An 18,728-nucleotide genomic window follows, 5' to 3' on the forward strand; every position below is an offset into this window, starting at 1 on the left:
CATTACCCAGAATTCTGCTCTAGGTGCTTTACAAAAACGCTTTTGTTAACATAAAACATTACATCAATGTTACATACACACACCAAAATGTGACTACACACACACACACACACACACACACACACACTGCATACATACATTTTAGCATACATGTGTATCTAACAGCTACCCTAACACATACACACACATAGGCAGGCACAAACTTATATAAACACACGCACACACAATACACATTCATATACATGCATGTAGTTATGTACACACACATATGTATACACACATTGTCAAGCTTTTTTATCAAAACATCAGTATCATCAATCTCATCCAATTTCAGCTTGGTCACACTTAAACCTTATCTCATAAGATGCAGGCACAAACCTTTTCAGCCAGCGATACTGTGCCCAGCCGCATCAGAACAATGCGGTTCTTGAGGGACACTCTCTTGGCTTGGAGGACAAGGAGATCAGTTTCACTGCCATAATGGCCATACACCAAACTTCCCTGCACACATACAACCTTGAAATTAATGGGCAGGTCAGTGTGGTTTGGAAGAGGTCCCAGTATCATCAGGTCAGTTGCTTTGACTGGTACTAAAATATCCAGCAATATCACCTTCAATATAGCATGTTCATGCACCTAGTTAGTATGGAGTCTCCCGTCAGTCCGACGGATGAGTAGGCAGGCAGGCTTATCTGTCGGTGTGTGTCCTAATATGGGAGAAGAGGCCGATTCTGTATGTGCAGCACTTCCCACAGGTGTTGCAAGGGAAAACGTCTCCAGAAGCTGAGCCCTGCTTCCTTCATTCAGGCTTCTCCTTAATGGCCAGCATTCTCTTGTTTTCAAATGTCTTTATGCCACTAGACCACAGCATCCTCCAGCGAGAGCGGTCAAGGGCATCAGTTTCCCAGGAAGTGATGTCTATGTCACAGGCTTTGAGGTTTGTCTTCAAAGTGTCCTTGAAGCGCTTGCAGGGCCTTCCAAGTTCACGGTGGCCTTCCTTCAGCTGGCCATACAAAAGCATCTTCTGGATCTTGCTGTCTGTCATGCGGACAACGTGCCCTGTCCAGCATAGCTGGCACTGGATCAGCAGGCTTTCTATGCTGGGCAGGCTGCTCCTCTCTAGGACATGGAGGTTGGAGACCCTGTCTTGCCACTTAATGCCGAGGATCTTTCATAGGCATCTCTGGTGAAACTGCTCAAGTTGTTGAATGCGATGGTGATACGTCGTCTATATTTCACAGCAGTACAACAAGGTGGTCAGCACAACAGCTCTGTAGGTTTTGATTTTGGTGCTGAGCCTGATGCCTTTGTTGTTCCACAGCCTGTTGTTGAGTCTGCTAAAGGCAGAGCTGGCCTTGGCAATGCGCAGCGTCACTTCTGCATCAAGGGCTCCGTTGCTGCATAGGGTGCTGCCCAGGTAGCAAAACTTGTCGACTGACGATCTCTGTGTCATCGATCTTGATTGCAGGTGAGGGGGGGTGCGGGGGGGGGGGGAGGCACTGGCATTCTGTGAGCTAGCTGGTTGGTACATAGACTTCCTGAGGCTGATGGTGAGTCCAAAGCGCCTGCAGGAGGTTGAGAACCTGTCCATAATGAACTGCATGTCCTCATGGGTGCGTGCAGCAAGCGCGCAGTCATCAGCAAAGAGGAACTCTCTCAACAGTGCCTCAAACACCCTGGACCTGGCGTGGAGTCACCGCAAGTTGAAAAGTTTGCCATCTGTGCAAAACTGAATGTAGATGCCCCAGTCAGTCTTGGAAGGCGTCAATCAGCATGGCAGAGAAGAGAATGGAAAACAGTGTGGGTGCCAGGACGCAGCCCTGCTTCACTCCATTTACCACAGGGAATGGATCCAACATGTCAGTATTTTCCTGTACTCTCACCTGCATGCCATCATGGAATGACGCAATCAGCTGGATTAGGCTCTCTGGGCAGCCGAACTTTAGGAGGATCATCCACAGACCACGACGGTTCACCATGTCGAAGGCCTTGGTCAAGTCTGCAAAGACCATGTGGAGCTCCTTGTTCTGCTTATGGCACTTCTCTTACATCTGGCGTACAGCAAACACCATGTCACATGTTCCCCTGCCTGAGTGGAAGCTGCACTGTGCTTCAGGGATGACTGTGTTGGAGACATGGTCAACCAGTCTGTTCAGTATGATGCGGGTGAAGATCTTGCCGGCGATGCAGAGGAGACACATTCCACGGTGGTTTTGTCTCCCTTCCGTTTGTAAATGTGGACAATTGAAGCATCCTTGAAATCCTGGGGGACCTCCGCTCTCTCCCAGAGTGCTGTCAGCACCTCCGCTCCATATTTGTAGATGTCAGCCTGGATTCCATCTGCTCCTGGTGCTTTTCCTGACATTGTCAGCTTCAGGGCCTTCCGGGTCTCGGCCTTGGTGGGAGGGGCAGCTAGCAAGTCACTGACTGGTAGCTGTGGGAGGGCTGCAATTACCTCATAAGATACGGACGAGTCCCTGTTGAGGAAGGTGTTGAAGTGCTCTGCCCAGCAGGCAAGGATGTCTTTCTTGTCTGTCAGGAGGGTGGTCTGGTCCAAGGCTCAGACAGGGGTTGATTCTGTGACTCTCAGCCCATACACAGCTCGGAGACCATAATGGAAGGTCTTCATGTCGTGAGCATCAGTAGCGGACTGAAGCTCTTCAGACTTTCTCTCCCACCAGGTGTTCTTCATCTCATGCAGCCTCTTCTGTACAAGTTGCTTGGTTTGCACATACTGGTTCTTCTTCCTCTGGCAGTCTTTATTGGAAATGTGATCCTGATGCTGTATATGCAGTGTGTTCAGGAGCTTGGAGATTCCAGAGTCATCCTCTTCCGCCTTCACAGCCGTTGGGAAAGGCTTCCTCCTCCGCCTGGTCCATCATTTGGAGACTTCACATGCAGCAGGTAGTACTGGGTTACATGGTACCAGTAGCAAGGACTATGCCCCTGACCTGACCCTATTTATCCAGATTAATTAACCTTTAACTGCAATTTAGTAGCTGATTTTATTAAAGTAATCAAGTTGTGTCTGTAAACCAAAAGCTGTCTCTGAAAGCAAAACAGTATCATCAGCAAGTAATAATATAAACAGTTCTGTAAAATCTACTATAAATCTGGCACCTGGTCTTCCCTGGACACAGAGAGAGAGAGAGTCTATATCTGTGTATCTGTGAGTGAGAGAGAAAAAAAAGAGGGGGTGTCCCCTTATATGTTTGAGAACTGCAGAATCAGGGTGTCCCACTGACAAGAAACAGTCTGACAACAACCTGTAAGTGTACCCCATCCCCTCACACCCCACACATGTACCCATCCCTTCCCCTCCCGCTCTGCACACACACACACACACACACACACACACTGCTGATAACAGGGAAGGTACACCAGCCCAGGTGGTATCAAGAACCTGGAAAGAATGGAACGGGTGGGAGGTAAGGGTGGGGACATGACAGACTATGAACAGTGCAGGAGAAAGAGAACTGTCACCTGGCAGGCACACAGCTGACAGCATTTTGAACAGTCAATACCTCCACAACAAGCCAGTCCTTGGTTCTGTTCCACACAGTTCCGTCCTCTTCACTGGCTAGAGTATAGGTAGCCCCAGGGGATCGGGTGGTGGGAGGGAAAGAGGAGGGGAGAGAGAGAGAGACAGGAAGAGAGGAGAGGGAGAGAGAGAACGAATGATTTTTACAATGTGGGAATAACAGCTTGTTCTCATCTTGCCCTCACACAAGTGGACAATACAATGGATACACAAAAGTGTAACATTAGTTCTGGGAAAAAGGGAAACTCAGAGAGAAACAGACAAAAAATAAAAGAGACACCAACAGAGACAGACAAAAACAGAAACACAGAGTGATAGACACATGCGCGCGCATGCGCACATGCACACACACACACACGCGCGCACACACACGCACACACACACACACACACGCACACACACAGGAGCCCTGCGAGGGCAATCCACTCGAAAACAAGGACGCCTAGCTGAATAAAAAACATGTCCACCCCTTTTTCAAGCTCAGCTCTGAACAACTTTCTCCTTTGGGCGTCTGCCAATTGGTTGTTAAAATTTTCAACTGCTGCCTGAAGTGGTGCTCTCTGGCTCTCCAGCTGCCATGTCTGTTTATGTCGTCTTCTCCAGTCCATGAATGGCTGAGATTGGTCCAGCACAATTCAGTCAACACCAACTGTTGTGGAAGATTATTCAAGTGAAGATGGCTGTAATGGGGTTAAGAAACTCTAGGGAGAGCTGGACAGTACAAGGTCTTCAGAGAAGTAGCCCCCCTCAGTCAAGTGTTTCGGCCCTTAACTCCTTACACTGTAAGGGGGCCAGGCCGCACCCAGGTCATGACTCCTGGATGCCCTTGTATTGCCGTCTTTTTTGTTTGTTTGTTTGTTTGTTTTTCCCCCTGGTCCTCAGCAGGTTCGAACCTGTGCCTCCAGCGTGGTCACCACTTCAGGACTGAGTCACCTTTTCTGGCAGATGTTTTAACCACTGAGCTATCTTATGCCTAGTTTCAGTAGGGAAATTTAATTCCTCTTCGACCAGATCCAACTGGAACTCTTTTCTGCTGCTTCTGCCATTGCCTTGAGACCCCTTGTCCTCTCTCTGCCAGAAATCAACAGTTGTTTCATGAGGCTGTAGGCAGATGCGCCAACAAACCCTCTTGCACCAATCTCTATGGCGAGGACTTTGGCTTGGAAGCCAGATTCTCTCAGGCTGCTGGCTAGACTAGCATACCTCTTGGTCTTGTAGATGTGGGCTTCCTCCATTCTGCTTTCGTATGGCACAGTGAGCTCAATCAGAATCGCTTGTTTCATTGCCTTGGAGTGGAGTGCTATGTCAGGTCTCATGCCGCTCTTACTGATGATTTCCGGGTGTTTCTTCCCCTCTGGTAGGACAGTACTAACGCTAGTTACATGTAGCAAAATGCTGCATGTCGGGATTCAGAGCTTTGCACCTGAGTGCATTGTCCAGCTGACTTTCAAATCTCTAGCACCCCGAGTAAAAACTGTCTTTGAAATTATCACTGCCACCTGATGGTGATGTGGTTGTGACAGTGCTGTGGTTGTGTCAGTGCTGTAGTTGTGACAAAGCTGTTGTTGTGAGGGTGCTATGGTTGTGACAGTGCTGTGGGTGTGAAGGTGCTGTGGTTGTGACAGTGCTGTGGTTGTGACAAAGCTGTTGTGACGGTGCTGTGGTTGTGACCTGTGGTTGTGACAGTGCTGTGGTTGTGATGGTGCTGTGGTTGTGACGGTGCTATGGTTGACAGTGCTGTGGTTGTGACGGTGCTGTAGTTGTGACAGTGCTGTGATTTGACAGTGCTGTGGTTGTAACAGTGTGACGGTGCTATGGTTGTGACGGTGCTGTGGTTGTGACCTATGACGGTGTTGTGGTTGTGACCTGTGGTTGTGACTGTGCTGTGGTTGTGACCTGTGGTTGTGACTGTGCTGTGGTTGTGACAGTCCTGTGGTTGTGACGTGTGGTTGTGACAGTGCTGTGGTTGTGATGGTGCTGTGGTTGTGACGGTGCTATGGTTGACAGTGCTGTGGTTGTGACAGTGCTGTGATTTGAGAGTGCTGTGGTTGTAACAGTGTGACGGTGCTGTGGTTGTGACCTGTGGTTGTGACAGTGCTGTGGTTGTGACCTGTGGTTGTGACGGTGCTGTGGTTGTGACCTATGACGGTGTTGTGTTTGTGACCTGTGGTTGTGACGGTGCTGTGGTTGTGACCTGTGGTTGTGACTGTGCTGTGGTTGTGACGGTGTTGTGGTTGTGACAGTGCTGTGGTTGTGACGGTGCTGTGGTTGTGACCTGTGGTTGTGACCTGTGGTTGTGACTGTGCTGTGGTTGTGACCTGTGGTTGTGACGGTGCTGTGGTTATGACAGTGCTGTGGTTGTGACGTGTGGTTGTGACAGTGCTGTGGTTGTGACAGTGTTGTGGTTGTGACCTGTGGTTGTGACGGTGCTGTGGTTGTGACCTGTGGTTGTGACGGTGCTGTGGTTGTGACGGTGCTGTGGTTGTGACCTGTGGTTGTGACAGTGCTGTGGTTGTGACGGTGCTGTGGTTGTGACCTGTGGTTGTGACGGTGCTGTGGTTGTGACGGTGCTGTTGTTGTGACCTGTGGTTGTGACTGTGCTGTGGTTGTGACGTGTGGTTGTGACAGTGCTGTGGTTGTGACGGTGCTGTGGTTGTGACCTGTGGTTGTGACGGTGCTGTGGTTGTGACTGTGCTGTGGTTGTGACCTGTGGTTGTGACGGTGCTGTGGTTGTGACTGTGCTGTGGTTGTGACCTGTGACGGTGCTGTGGTTGTGACCTGTGGTTGTGACGGTGCTGTGGTTGTGACCTGTGGTTGTGACAGTGCTGTGGTTGTGACCTGTGGTTGTGACGGTGCTGTGGTTGTGACGGTGCTGTGGTTGTGACCTGTGGTTGTGACGGTGCTGTGGTTGTGACTGTGCTGTGGTTGTGACCTGTGGTTGTGACGGTGCTGTGGTTGTGACCTGTGGTTGTGACGGTGCTGTGGTTGTGACCTGTGGTTGTGACGGTGCTGTGGTTGTGACCTGTGACGGTGCTGTGGTTGTGACCTGTGGTTGTGACAGTGCTGTGGTTGTGACCTGTGACAGTGCTGTGGTTGTGACATTGCCTTGGTTGTGACGGTGCTGTGGTTGTGACCTGTGGTTGTGATGGTGCTGTGGTTGTGACCTGTGGTTGTGACGGTGCTGTGGTTGTGACCTGTGGTTGTGATGGTGCTGTAGTTGTGACAGTGGGGTCCACATTCAACATTTCCGTGTTGTACTCTCTTCTCCTCTGACCCCTGCCCGCCGTCACTGTAGCTAGGGAGAACTCCGTGCCTGGGTCTTTGATCATTTATTTTCAGTTCTGATGTATATCATCTTTGTTTCACATATGTGACTGTGATTATGGAAATAGTGCCCTCATCTAAATCTAAAACAAACAACATTAAAAAACAAACAAAAAATTGTTTTTAAACCCACATCCCATTATTTACTGAGAGAGACAGACATAGAGGAAGCAATGTATTCTGTCTCCCTGTTTTGCTGTCTAAGTATTATAAGGGCGGTCACCTGTGTCCATTACCTGGCGGTGTCACTGCTTTCAGAAGACATGCAGTCTGTATACACACACTTAAGTCTGCTGTTAAATGGGAGGTAGAGGGGGAGGGAGTGGGAAGTTCAAAATGTCGCTGCCTTTTCTATGCACCCACGCAAATGTACGACAAACATCACACACACACACACAAACACACACACACACACACGCATCAAACACGCACATGCATACACCTTGCGCACCCAACCCACCCCACCCCACCCAAGCCCCCTCACACATATACACAGGGACCACGTTTTTTTTTCTTTGAAATAATTAAATAGTATTCCAAGAAAGATACGCCTCTGATTAAGATAGCACACAGGATAAAGATGGTTAGTAACAGACATCTGTTTCTTCTGACACAGTCAGCCTAATATAGATGGTGAGTAATAGTCTAATACACCCAAAAATTTCTTCCAGGATTTATTCTGATTTTTCTTCTTCTCTTCTTTGGTCACATAGCTGGGTGTAAAATCGTCCATGGTTCTTAGTAGCTGGTGGTGTTTTCTTCCTCACTAACCTTGATAAATATTTTAATACAGTATCAGTATCAGTATCAGTATCAGTAGCTCAAGGAGGCGTCACTGCGTTCGGTCAAATCCCTACACCACATCTGCCAAGCAGATGCCTGACCAGCAGCGTAACCCAACAAGCTTAGTCAGGCCCTGAGAATTTTTTTTTTTTTAACAATTTTTTTTTTTTTAAAATAATAACAATAAATACATAATAACTGCTGTTGTCTCATTTGTCATTTATCAGATGGATTCCCCCATCTCCTCGATGAAGGTGGCAGTACGTTGCATGTCTTCCAGTCCTCCGTTGAGCTTCTGGGCTGCTGGGATTGGGTCGGGCCAGGTTTTCTCTCACAGCGCCTGGTGGAACAGGCAGGACTGCAGCAGATGTTCTGTTGTCTGGCTGCCTGTTCTGCAGAGGCACTGCTCTGTGTCGTCGATACAGAGTTTCGTGTATGGGTGGTGTTTCAGGCGGTTGTGGCCTGTCCTGAGCCTGAAAATGGCTACCTGCTCTCAATGAGTCAGCAGGTAGTACGGGTCTGCTCTGTTGTGGCATGGATGCTGTTGCTTCCACTTGTTCTGCAGCGTGGCCTTAATGATGGTCCTAGATTCAGAGTAGCTGGTAGACCTGTCCATCTGCTCTTTCGTAGTGCCTTCCTTTGCCAGGGAGTCAGCAGTCTCATTGCCAAGCACATTGCAGTGGGAGGGAATCCACTGCAGGGTAACTGTGTGACTTTTGCAGAGGGAGGCAAGAGAGGAGGACAGATCGTTGAGTTCTGGATCTCTGTTGGACCAAAGGGTCTGCAAGATGGACAAGGCGTCGGTCAGGAAGACAACATTGTGGCTAGCATAGGGGCTGACCTTGATGTGGGCTGCTGCTGTTTTCAAGGCTTCTGCTTCAGCTCTGTAATTGGTGGAGTACAGGCCAGTAGCAAGGCAGATCTTTTCTTCTCTGCTTCCTGGATACTGAACATAGACTCCTGCCCCTCTGATCCGAATGGCATCTGTCGCAGAGCCGTCAGTGTAGACATAAGTCCAGAACTCTTGGGGAACTGGGTGTGGAGGTGTTCAAGGGTGAGTGACTTTCTTTCAGGGCCGCTTTGGGAACCTTTGGGGCCAACACCAGGGATGCTGCACTGGATGAGGGGAGAGGTTCCTTCACTCCAGGCAGGGACGGCGAGACACCGAGGTATCACTTTGGGGGCATGGTCAAGGATATCCTGATGTTGCTGTTCTAGGATCCTGCTCTGGTGTATGAAGCTCCCTCTCTTCAGAGCTTTGCTGATGACACTCAATTTTATCAGTTGGTTTCCATAGCTGAATTTGATGCAGTGGTGACTCAAACACAGGAGTGCATTGCTGGCCTAAAGGACTGGATGACTGTCAACAAGCTGCAACTAAATGATGATAAGACTGAGTTTATGATAGCCTGTCCGAAGAAGTTTTGGCAACATCCTTCCTTTACTGACTCTGTTCTGATCAATAGCACACCTGTTTCACTTTCTCCTTCTGTTCGCAGTCTTGGTGTAATCCTAGACCAATCTCTTTCCTTCCAACAGCACATTTCGAATATATGTAAAGTGCCTGTTTGGAACTGCGTAGAATCAGTTCTATCCGCCACTATCTCTCAACCGATGCAACCAAAACACTTGTATGCTCTCTGGTTCTCTCAAGACTGGATTACTGCAACTCTCTTTTGGCCGGCCTTCCCAAATACCTATTAGACAGACTCAAACGAATTCAGAACAATGCTGCCAGACTCATTTGCAGAGCTTTTAAATTTGACCATGTTTCTCCCCTCCTTCAGTCTCTCCACTGGTTGCCTGTTTCTGATCGAAAAGACTAAAGCTATCCACTCTGACCTTTTCTGCAGTCAATGGATCTGGCCCCAAGTACCTTTCTGAACTCCTCCTTATCTATACTCCGTCTTGCCAGCTCCGTTCTTCCTCTGATACTTGACTTCTCAGGATACCTCACGTCAGAAGTATGACCTAAGGACACAGATTGTTTTCTTTTCAATCGCCAAAGACACGGAACAAGTTCTCCGATAACCTCCATCATTCTGATTCCCTCGCATCTTTTAAATCTCATCTCAAAACTCACCTTTTCCCTCAGCAATAAGTTCAATTGTGGCAGGTCCACTTCCTTTGCATTAGCTGTGCTTGACTATGTGTGTATACATATGTATGTGTACATAACAACATGCATGTATATGAATGTGTATTGTGTGTGTGTGTGCGCGCGCGCATGCGTGCGCACGTGTCTTTATGTAAGTGTGTGTCTGCCTATTTGTGCATATGTGTTGAGGGTAGCTGTTAGATACACATGTATGTTAAAATGTATGTATACATTGTGTGTGTGTGTGTGTGTGTGTTTGTGTGTGTGTGTGTGCAGTCACATTTTGGTGTGTGTATGTAACATTGATGTAATATGTTATGTTAACAAAAGTGTTTTTGTAAAGCACCTAAAGCAGATTTCTGGATAGTGTGCTATATAAATATCCATTATTATTATATATTGGGACCATTTTCCTTTGAAGTGCTGACTGTGTGTGTTTATAGTCATGTGCAGGTTCTTTCTGTTCTATGATTTATAGAACCATATGAGGAAGAAAAGCAGGTAAGAACTGGTACTGGGGGTGTTTGCTGCCAGCAAGACTTTAAGAGTATAGCTTCAGATCACTTTGAGGACAGTTAGCAGGGGTATCCATGACCAACACACCTCTTCTACAATAAGAAAGAACAGAAGGAAGAACTAAAAGAAGGAAAAAGGAAATATATCGGAAAGGACAGCACAGAGAAAGTTGGGGTGGGTGGGGAATGATGCAACCCGGAATGCTAGGAGGAATCTTTAAAAAAACAGAAAAAAGAGGATTGAAACTAGTAGTATTGTATTGTGCTGTATTACTCTTTATGTCACAACAAATTATGTGTGAAATTCGGGCTGCTCTTCTTTGTGTGTTCTGCCTGCAGTTTAAATTGTTTTCCTATATAAGTGGATTTTTTCTATAGAATTTTGCCACGGTTTTTTTTTGTTGTTGTTGTTGGTGGTGGTGTTGGTGTTGTTTTTTTTTGTTGTTTTTTTTTTTTTTGGTTTGTTTTGTTTTGTTTTGTTTTTGTGCGCTAACTGCATGCTGCACATGGCACTTATGTTATCATTTCATCCAAATGACAATGAGAGAAAATCTAACTTGTACCACAAATACAAAGCAGAAAAACTTGCATAACACTATAGATCTTGCAGTAGGCAGCATCACTTTCCTTTCCGCAGAGAAAAGAAAGGAGAGAAGACAGGGGGAAAAAACGAAAGGAAGAAAAGCATGTTTCTCAAGACTCACACACCAACTCGAACACCATGTAACATACCTTGCACCAAGCAGCACTCTGTGCCACTGCCCAGCAGTGCAAAGAAAGCAAGCATGCAACCTCTCTTTCACACACAGTGAAAACTATCCCTCTCCAAACGAATAGATCGGGTATCAATCCACCTGCTTTACATCCAAGGTAGCCTGTAACTACCTCCTTGTCTGTCCCTTGTTGTGTAATGTAGTTAGTGGCTGCAGACCGCCTTTCACTGTTGTCTAGATGGTACCACGCATGATGGGTATCGTGTTCCTGTTAAGAAGTTTGGCACACACTGAGGAGTCACACCTCTGGATATGTTGACGCAGAATGTGAAGCAAAACTATAGCTGCTGCTAGCTTTGATAAATAAATATACTAACAGGTAAATTATTAAATACAAATAAAAATAAGCAAATGAAGAGTAAATACGTAAACGTTAAACGATATGGCACTACCACCGTGAGACATACTCATGTCTATTCACGAACACGCACATACGCACGCACACACACACACACACACACACTCACACACTCACTCACTCACTCACTCACACACACACACACACACACACACACACACGATGCGTGTAACACTGAATATTTTAGATACATTTGCACATATGCAAACATTATTCACAAGATAGTTGAAAGTTTAGTGCAATAAATTACAGCCTCTTTCAGACAAAATTCGCTGATACCCAATATTTATCAGTGTTTGTTTGATTTTTTCCCCCAAATCCTAAATGAATCATTCTCATAAAAGAGGGGGTGTTCTCCCCAAACGTTTTTCCTCAAAGGGCATTCCAGAGGTCTGTGTGTGTGTGTGTGTGCGCGCGCATGCACATGCATGTGTGTGTGTGTGTGTGTGAGCGAGCCTGCGTGCACGTATCTATGTGAATGAAGTTTGTGCATGTGCATGCTTGATTATGTCTGTCTGCCTGCGTCTGTGTACACATGCATGTGTACATGTACACGTGTGTAATTCATGCATGTGCGTATTATACATAACCTCCCCACCCCTCTTCCTCCACTGTTGAAGCTGTACCTCAAACCAGTCCAACAAGCACTGTGCCATGCAATCGACCCTGACACGTAAAATTTTTATGATGCTCTCTCTCTCTCTTTCTCTCTCTCTCTTTGCCTTGTTACAATGCCACGTGGGCTGCCTGTTCCTGTGCCAGCAAAATACAACGTGTGAAGAAGTAAGAGCAACACCACTGAGCTATTTTCAATTCAGTCACACATTCACGTAATCTGCGACCCTCTGTTCCTAAGGGCAGTGACTGTTAAGAACAACACAGGTCTGTTGATTCACAACTGCTGGTGAGAAAATCTGGGTAACCGACAGCAAAGATGAGTTAACATGGGAATGCAGGGAAACAGGGATGAGGACTGGGCAGGAGGGGGTAGGGAGGAGGGAAGAGTGACTGGGGGAGTGAGAAGGAGAGGGAGACACAGGTGATAAGGTGGCAGATCCCACCTACCTTTCTCTCTCTTCTATTATGTCTGTCTCTCTGTTTTCCACTCATTAATCAATTAAAAATTAGTATGGGTTCTATGAGGAAAAAAGCATTAATAAAAAAGAACAGCTACATTTGGATGGTCAATCTCAACAATGTAAAATTTTATATCATGTGTTCATATTGATATGATGGGTTTCGATGTTCAGGATTAAAAAATTATTATATAATTCATGTTTTTTGGTATGTGTTTGTATTGATATCATGTGTGTCAATGTTACATGCTTAAATATCTATTTATCACAGTGGCTGTGCAGCATGACTCAGTGATGACTGTTACGTGAGAGATAGAGACAGAGATAGAGAAAGACAAAGAGAGACACACACAGAGATGGGCGGGCGGGGGACAGGGAGGTGGGGGAGGGAGGAAGAGACACAGAGACCTACAGAGAGTGGGCAGACACACAAACATACTGGCATACAAAGCTGCAAAGTGACAGACACAATGAGACAGATGAAACATTCAAGCCACGCTTACATTTAATAAACCTGTGCATCTTCACAACGCAATCTCACTCCAATGCTCTGTCCCATTACAGGGATTACAAACTGACTTTTTGTCATAAACTGTTTGATAGCAAACTGGCAAAAACAAAAGTGAACTTGCATAAAGATATAAATATAAATGTTTAGAAAATATAAATATGAGTGTGTGTGTATGAGTGTGTGTGTGTGCACAAGCAGATGTCTCCTGTATGTATAACGGTGACCAGGACATCACCATGGTACAAAACAACCCCATGAAAAAGTCGTCCAGAGCATCAGCTATGAATGATATGACCCATCACCCATGAACCTTAAGTTCAGAACATCATTAAGAAACAACACGACCCACACATCCCCCATGTGAAATGACTCTTGACTCAGGCCAAACAACTTTTCTCTACCATAACCACAGAACACCCACCCCTCTTTCTCTCACGACCCACCACACCTGAACACCTCCCATCATCTCCATCAAGAAAACACTCCATCCTCATGCTGAATGCAAACGCATATGAATACTTAAAAGTTATATTCTTAATCTTCAGATTCTTTTAAGTTTCTGATATTCTGAGTCAGTTACATAAAACCCACACAGGATCAGAGCCAGTCAACAATACACTTCTTCAATGAATTCTTCAGAATGAATTATCAAAAGATAATTGTAATCCCAGTTCGCTGATGATATCTGTTTGTGGATGAAAGTGACGATGGAACACAAAACCCCACCCAAGGTTTTGAAAGTTCTATACAAAGAAGGTAAAAACTCAGAGTCAGAGAGACCGAGATAGCATGACAGAGAGACTGCCAGTGACACAGATACAAAGACAGAAAGAAAAAGAGAGAGAGTGAGAAACACATGTATACAGATCATTTCATAGGCAGCCAGGAAGACATGAAGACAGATTGAGAGAAACACAGACATTGAGACAACAGCACTGATATACACCCAGAGAAATCTCTTCCATACACACTGAAAACCAAACTAACAGGAGAGAAGAAAACTTGTCTATCAGGCAGCATTAGCACCATGTCAAAACCGGCCCCACCTCTGCTGTTTCCTAGCGCCAAGCCATTCATGTCCTGTTTCTCCAGCAATATGCCTGCACCTGCTGCACATCTATGGCAAGGACTCCACTTGTCTTCATGTGGGTGGGTGTGCTGCCACATTTTTATAGCCCTAATCGGGAGGAAGAGACAGACAGAGACGGAGACAGAGAGGCAGAGAGAGAGAAAGAGAGACAGATCAGACCACAATAAGCATTTTATTGAATAAGCAATCAAGTTAACTTCAAATGTTAATGACAAAGTTGATGTGAAGGCTACCTAGCCTTGACTCGCGAGAACCTAACCACTCAATGACCTCCCAAAGTCCATCAAATCTAAGGCCAGATTATATGCAGACAACACCATGTGCAACAAATATTCAAAAAGGAAGCTGACCAGCACATACTCCACGAAGACCTTGTTTCCCTTACCATTGGGAAGAAACAGTAGGCCATGCAGTTCCATCCACAAAAGTGCTCCATTTTGTGTGTCAGTTGAAAGAGGAAAAAGATTGTACCAGACTACCAACTCTACGGCCATCCACTGGAAAATGTCAACACTACAAAATATCTTGGTGTGAACTTCCAAGATGACCTGTGCTGGGGACCCCATATCAACTCTACAACCAACAAAACCAACAAAATCCTTGGTTTTCTCTGGCACAACCTCAAGACAGAAAACAAGAGAGGCAAGGCCTTCAAGACTCACTTGTGATACACTTTAAAAAAATATATATATAATTGTTAAAATGTGTTCTGTATTTGTTATTATAAAGCTTCGCGTTTAAAAAAAAAAGAAAAAAAAAAAAAAGTCCTAACCAGATTTGAACCCGCATGTTCGGGTAAGATGAAACTGCCTTATCCATTACACTATCTGACGTTCTAAATTTAACATTTGAACATACTTTTTAAAGGGCAATAAATCATTTGCAGTATTCGCAGTGAGAACGCTGTTTAAATCATATTATTCTGTGTATCTTGGGCATTCAAAAAATCTTAAAGGCAATAAAAAAAATTCTTTGTAATGGCTATCACCGCAATGACACTGCAACATTAGCCGTTTTCACTAGCTCTAAATAGATGTACAAGTTTAGTTACACCCGCCGGGAATGTAGTACGACACGGTCGATTCAATTTCTCTTTTATGTTCATTCTAGTTTTATAGTTCTAAAGCTGATATGAAAATTTAGTATTTTGTTAAACAAATAACATGTAGAGCCAAGTACAAGTACTTCTAAATGTCGTAAGAAGTGAAAAGGACTTCATTTTGAGAAAAATCAAGACTGGAAATTTTTTCGTTTCATTGTGATCAGTTCAAGGGTATTAACTCGCATGGTTTACAAATTTTAACTGTGAATTCTGACTGATTCTGTGGATATTTTTATGGCAGTTTTGGGGCATAATCCAGTAAGTAATGAGGCATTCACAAATCTTTCTCTGAATAAATATTTAACGGTCTCCTTCTCCAACTTTCCATCACATATATTATTGTGTATTGTCCATTGAATATAGGATTGAACGGGCAGGTCAACAACTTGAAACAAATGGCGTTGTTCACGTTCGCGAAGAATATGAGCACGCACTTTGAATGTGTATAAATATGTGTACGCAACTGATTTTTGCCCATGACCTTCAGGGCTCAGCCAACGGATCTGTAAAGTCCACTTGTCGTATTGATTTTAGTATTTTCCGAAAAAGACCACTTGGGCGAATGAACATAGTGAAAGCCCTGTACACTGAGAGTAAAACACAAGCTTTTTATGTATTGAGTATAATTTCAAAATGTAATGTTTAAGATTGAGAAGATCAGTTTAAAGCAAATTAAGTCCCCCAGCATTAATTACAGAGTAATTTCCCTTTTTTTACTATCTGCACCAAAACTTTTCCAAATAAATAAAACTTCCATGCTTAGCAAAAGAAGTTCCTGTCTGAACAAAAAATGATAATAATGACTGCTCTTGTTGTGTCAGGATTCAGATCAAAGTGCCAAGTTTAGAGAATACAAAAAAATATAAATACAACAGTAAATGGCAGTTTGCATATAATTAGGCTTCTTCTTTTTTTCTTCTTTTTTTTTGTGCCCATCCCGAGGTGCAATATTGTTTTAAACAAGATGACTGGAAAGAACTGAATTTTCCTATTTTTATACCTAATTGATGTCAACTAACAAAGTATTTGCAGAGAAAATGTCAATGTTAAAGTTTACCACGGACAGACAGACACACAGACACACAGACCACACACAGACACACACACACTCACACACACACAACCGAACACCAGGTTAAAACATAGACTAACTCTGTTTACCACAAGTGAGTCAACAAGACAAAGGAAACTGTGCACAAAGCCCCTTGTTTGAACCATCCTTGAGTACACAGCCTCTGTGTGGATCCTATATAGCCAGTGGACATCCAGGCCATTGAAAAGGTCCAGCGCCGAGCAGCAAGAATGGTCACTAACCAAGATCAACAGACCCTGTGTCAACTCCATCCCTTAGCTCCCTCAACTGGTACCCCCAACAAGACCGACAGAAAAAAGCTCGACTGGAGACATTTTATGAATCCCATCATGGTCTCATCTCTAAAAACTCAGTCTGCCTACAACCATTAGACAGCAGGCTGAGCTCCACAAAAAACAACACATGCAACTATGACATCTCTGCCTGCAGGACGCAGAGCAGGCAAATGTCCTTCTTCCCCAGCACCATCCCGGAATGGAACACACTGCCCCAGGAGGTTGCCAAGCCGAGCAGATGGACTGCTTCAAGGCCAGACTGGTTTTCTGCCTGTGTAAATTTACCCTCTCCCCCTACCACCCAACCCTGGTGTTTAGTTGCCCCCATGCCGCCTATTCCAGTAAGCACATGTCCCCCCACTCCCCTCTTTTCTTTTTTTTCAACCCCACTGTAATAGTCTAGTAATTCTGTGAGAAAAAGTGCCGAAACCTCAAAATAATTGCAAGAAAACGTTTTTTTTGCTCTACGTGTTCAGAATTTTTCGCTCTATCACCCATAAAAAATCGAAGATAATCGAACGTCAGATAAGATTCAGGAAATTAAATAAGAAAAATAAATAGGCCGAGATGGAAGAAAAAGCACACCATACTTTTTTGCTGCCGCAACTTGTCATTCGCGCCTTGTCAAGTCGGACTCTGCGGGCAGCCTGGTTCCTCCCCCGCGCTGTCTCACTCCGTGCAGTGAAACCTGTTTCGTACTGCCCTGACCGTAGTGAAAGTTTTACGTTGATTTGTTGGCAATTAGTGATTCCGGAATAATAAAACATACTTATAACTGTCAATTGAATCAGTTACTGAACTGATATAACAGTTATCTTGTTCCCTAATTTGCATTTAGACAGACAGCACGAAAGTGGCGTTGAAGAAAGGTTCACATGTTGCCTTCGCAAAATGTGATGTTGAAGTATGGTGAACCATGCGCCTTAAAAAAAAAAAAAATTACTGAAGAAATTACAATATTCAACTTTATTAAGTAATTGTATGTAAAATGGAAACGTTGGGTCATCAAGGCACTTGTGTGATCTGAAGTGGACGACAAGCCATTGTCTGGGTTCTAAAACTTGATTTATTTTGTTTGTTTGTTTGTTTTTTCTATTTATGTATTTATCAATTTACTTAGTCATCTATTTGTTTTATCTTTAGTTTGTTAGTTACACATTTATCATTCATGTTATTTTTGTTAATTCATTTATTTATCTAATTATGAACTGTCTTGTTTGTTTCATTTTATTTATTATTATTATCTTCTGTCGTGGGGGTATTTCAAACAACTGTGTGAGTGTGTGTGTGTGTGTGTGGTGTGCGTGTGTGTGTGTGTGTGTGTGTGTGTGTGTGTGTGTGTGTAAGAAAGAGAGAGGCAAAACATTATTTTGAATTTGAAAGCAAAATATCACCAAATGTGGATATGCGCACACTCACACAACTGCGCGCGCAAAATGTGTCATTCATGTAGAAGTTTTTGTCCACTGTGACTGGAAGCGTGAATTCATACATGAGATGTATGTAATGGATCATCTATGTCAGATCCTGACAGTATGTGCACATTGTTAACGTGAAAGGCAATGTATAAGCAGAGCGACTTATTCCACTCAAAGCTGTCTTTATACGTCTTAAGGTTGCATTTTTAAAATATACACTTACATTTTGCAGACATTCTTTACCAATAAGTATAGATGCAAGTCTGAAAAAAACCCAACATATTGCGATTATTTTGGGATATAGACCACTTTTTATCATAGAATTACTGGACTAATTCATAATATGGCCATCCTCACAAAGGCTTCCTCTCAGTGTTGTTCTTCAGCGGTTGTCACCTGTGCTGAGTTCGAATAATGTATTCCCATGACACTCTCCACATGCTGGCGAGCCATCAAACCTTGTTTTCTGCAGGTACACCTTTTTGTCACAGTCACACTCGAAATCACAGCGGATAATGCACAGAAGCTTGAGAAGGAGCAGGAGGCAAGTCTGCTGTGCAAGGCTGCACCATCTGGTTGTCAACAATCTTCAGCCCAATTGTCCCAGCACAAGTGTGTCTTTCACTGTTGGACTTGCAGATATGTCCCTCAAACTGGGTATGTGGTAGCAGAGGACGTTGGGCGCAGGGAGTGAACTTGTATGAATGTTGTCCCAGACGCTACCTTTGAACAGAACATCATGTATCTAATCTTGCCAAGGGTGGACGCTGT

At 44.6% G+C, this 18,728-nt stretch overlaps 1 protein-coding gene across 3 annotated transcripts in view; it reads right to left on the reverse strand.

Annotated features, from left to right (window-relative positions):
- The window catches only part of LOC143289047 (aminopeptidase NAALADL1-like), a 114,197-nt gene that overhangs the window by 54,025 nt on the left and 41,444 nt on the right, over nt 1–18,728 (reverse strand). For all 3 annotated transcript variants that reach the window (XR_013056178.1, XM_076597855.1, XM_076597854.1), the window contains exon 4: nt 379–501. Coding sequence is in view for 2 of the 3 variants with exons in the window: in XM_076597855.1 (XP_076453970.1) it covers nt 379–501 (123 nt within the window). In the remaining variant the exon portion in view is untranslated. The remainder of the gene's footprint in view (nt 1–378; nt 502–18,728) is intronic.

This window comes from Babylonia areolata, chromosome 13 (genome assembly GCF_041734735.1).
Source record: "Babylonia areolata isolate BAREFJ2019XMU chromosome 13, ASM4173473v1, whole genome shotgun sequence".
NCBI classification, from domain to species: Eukaryota; Metazoa; Mollusca; class Gastropoda; order Neogastropoda; family Buccinidae; genus Babylonia; species Babylonia areolata.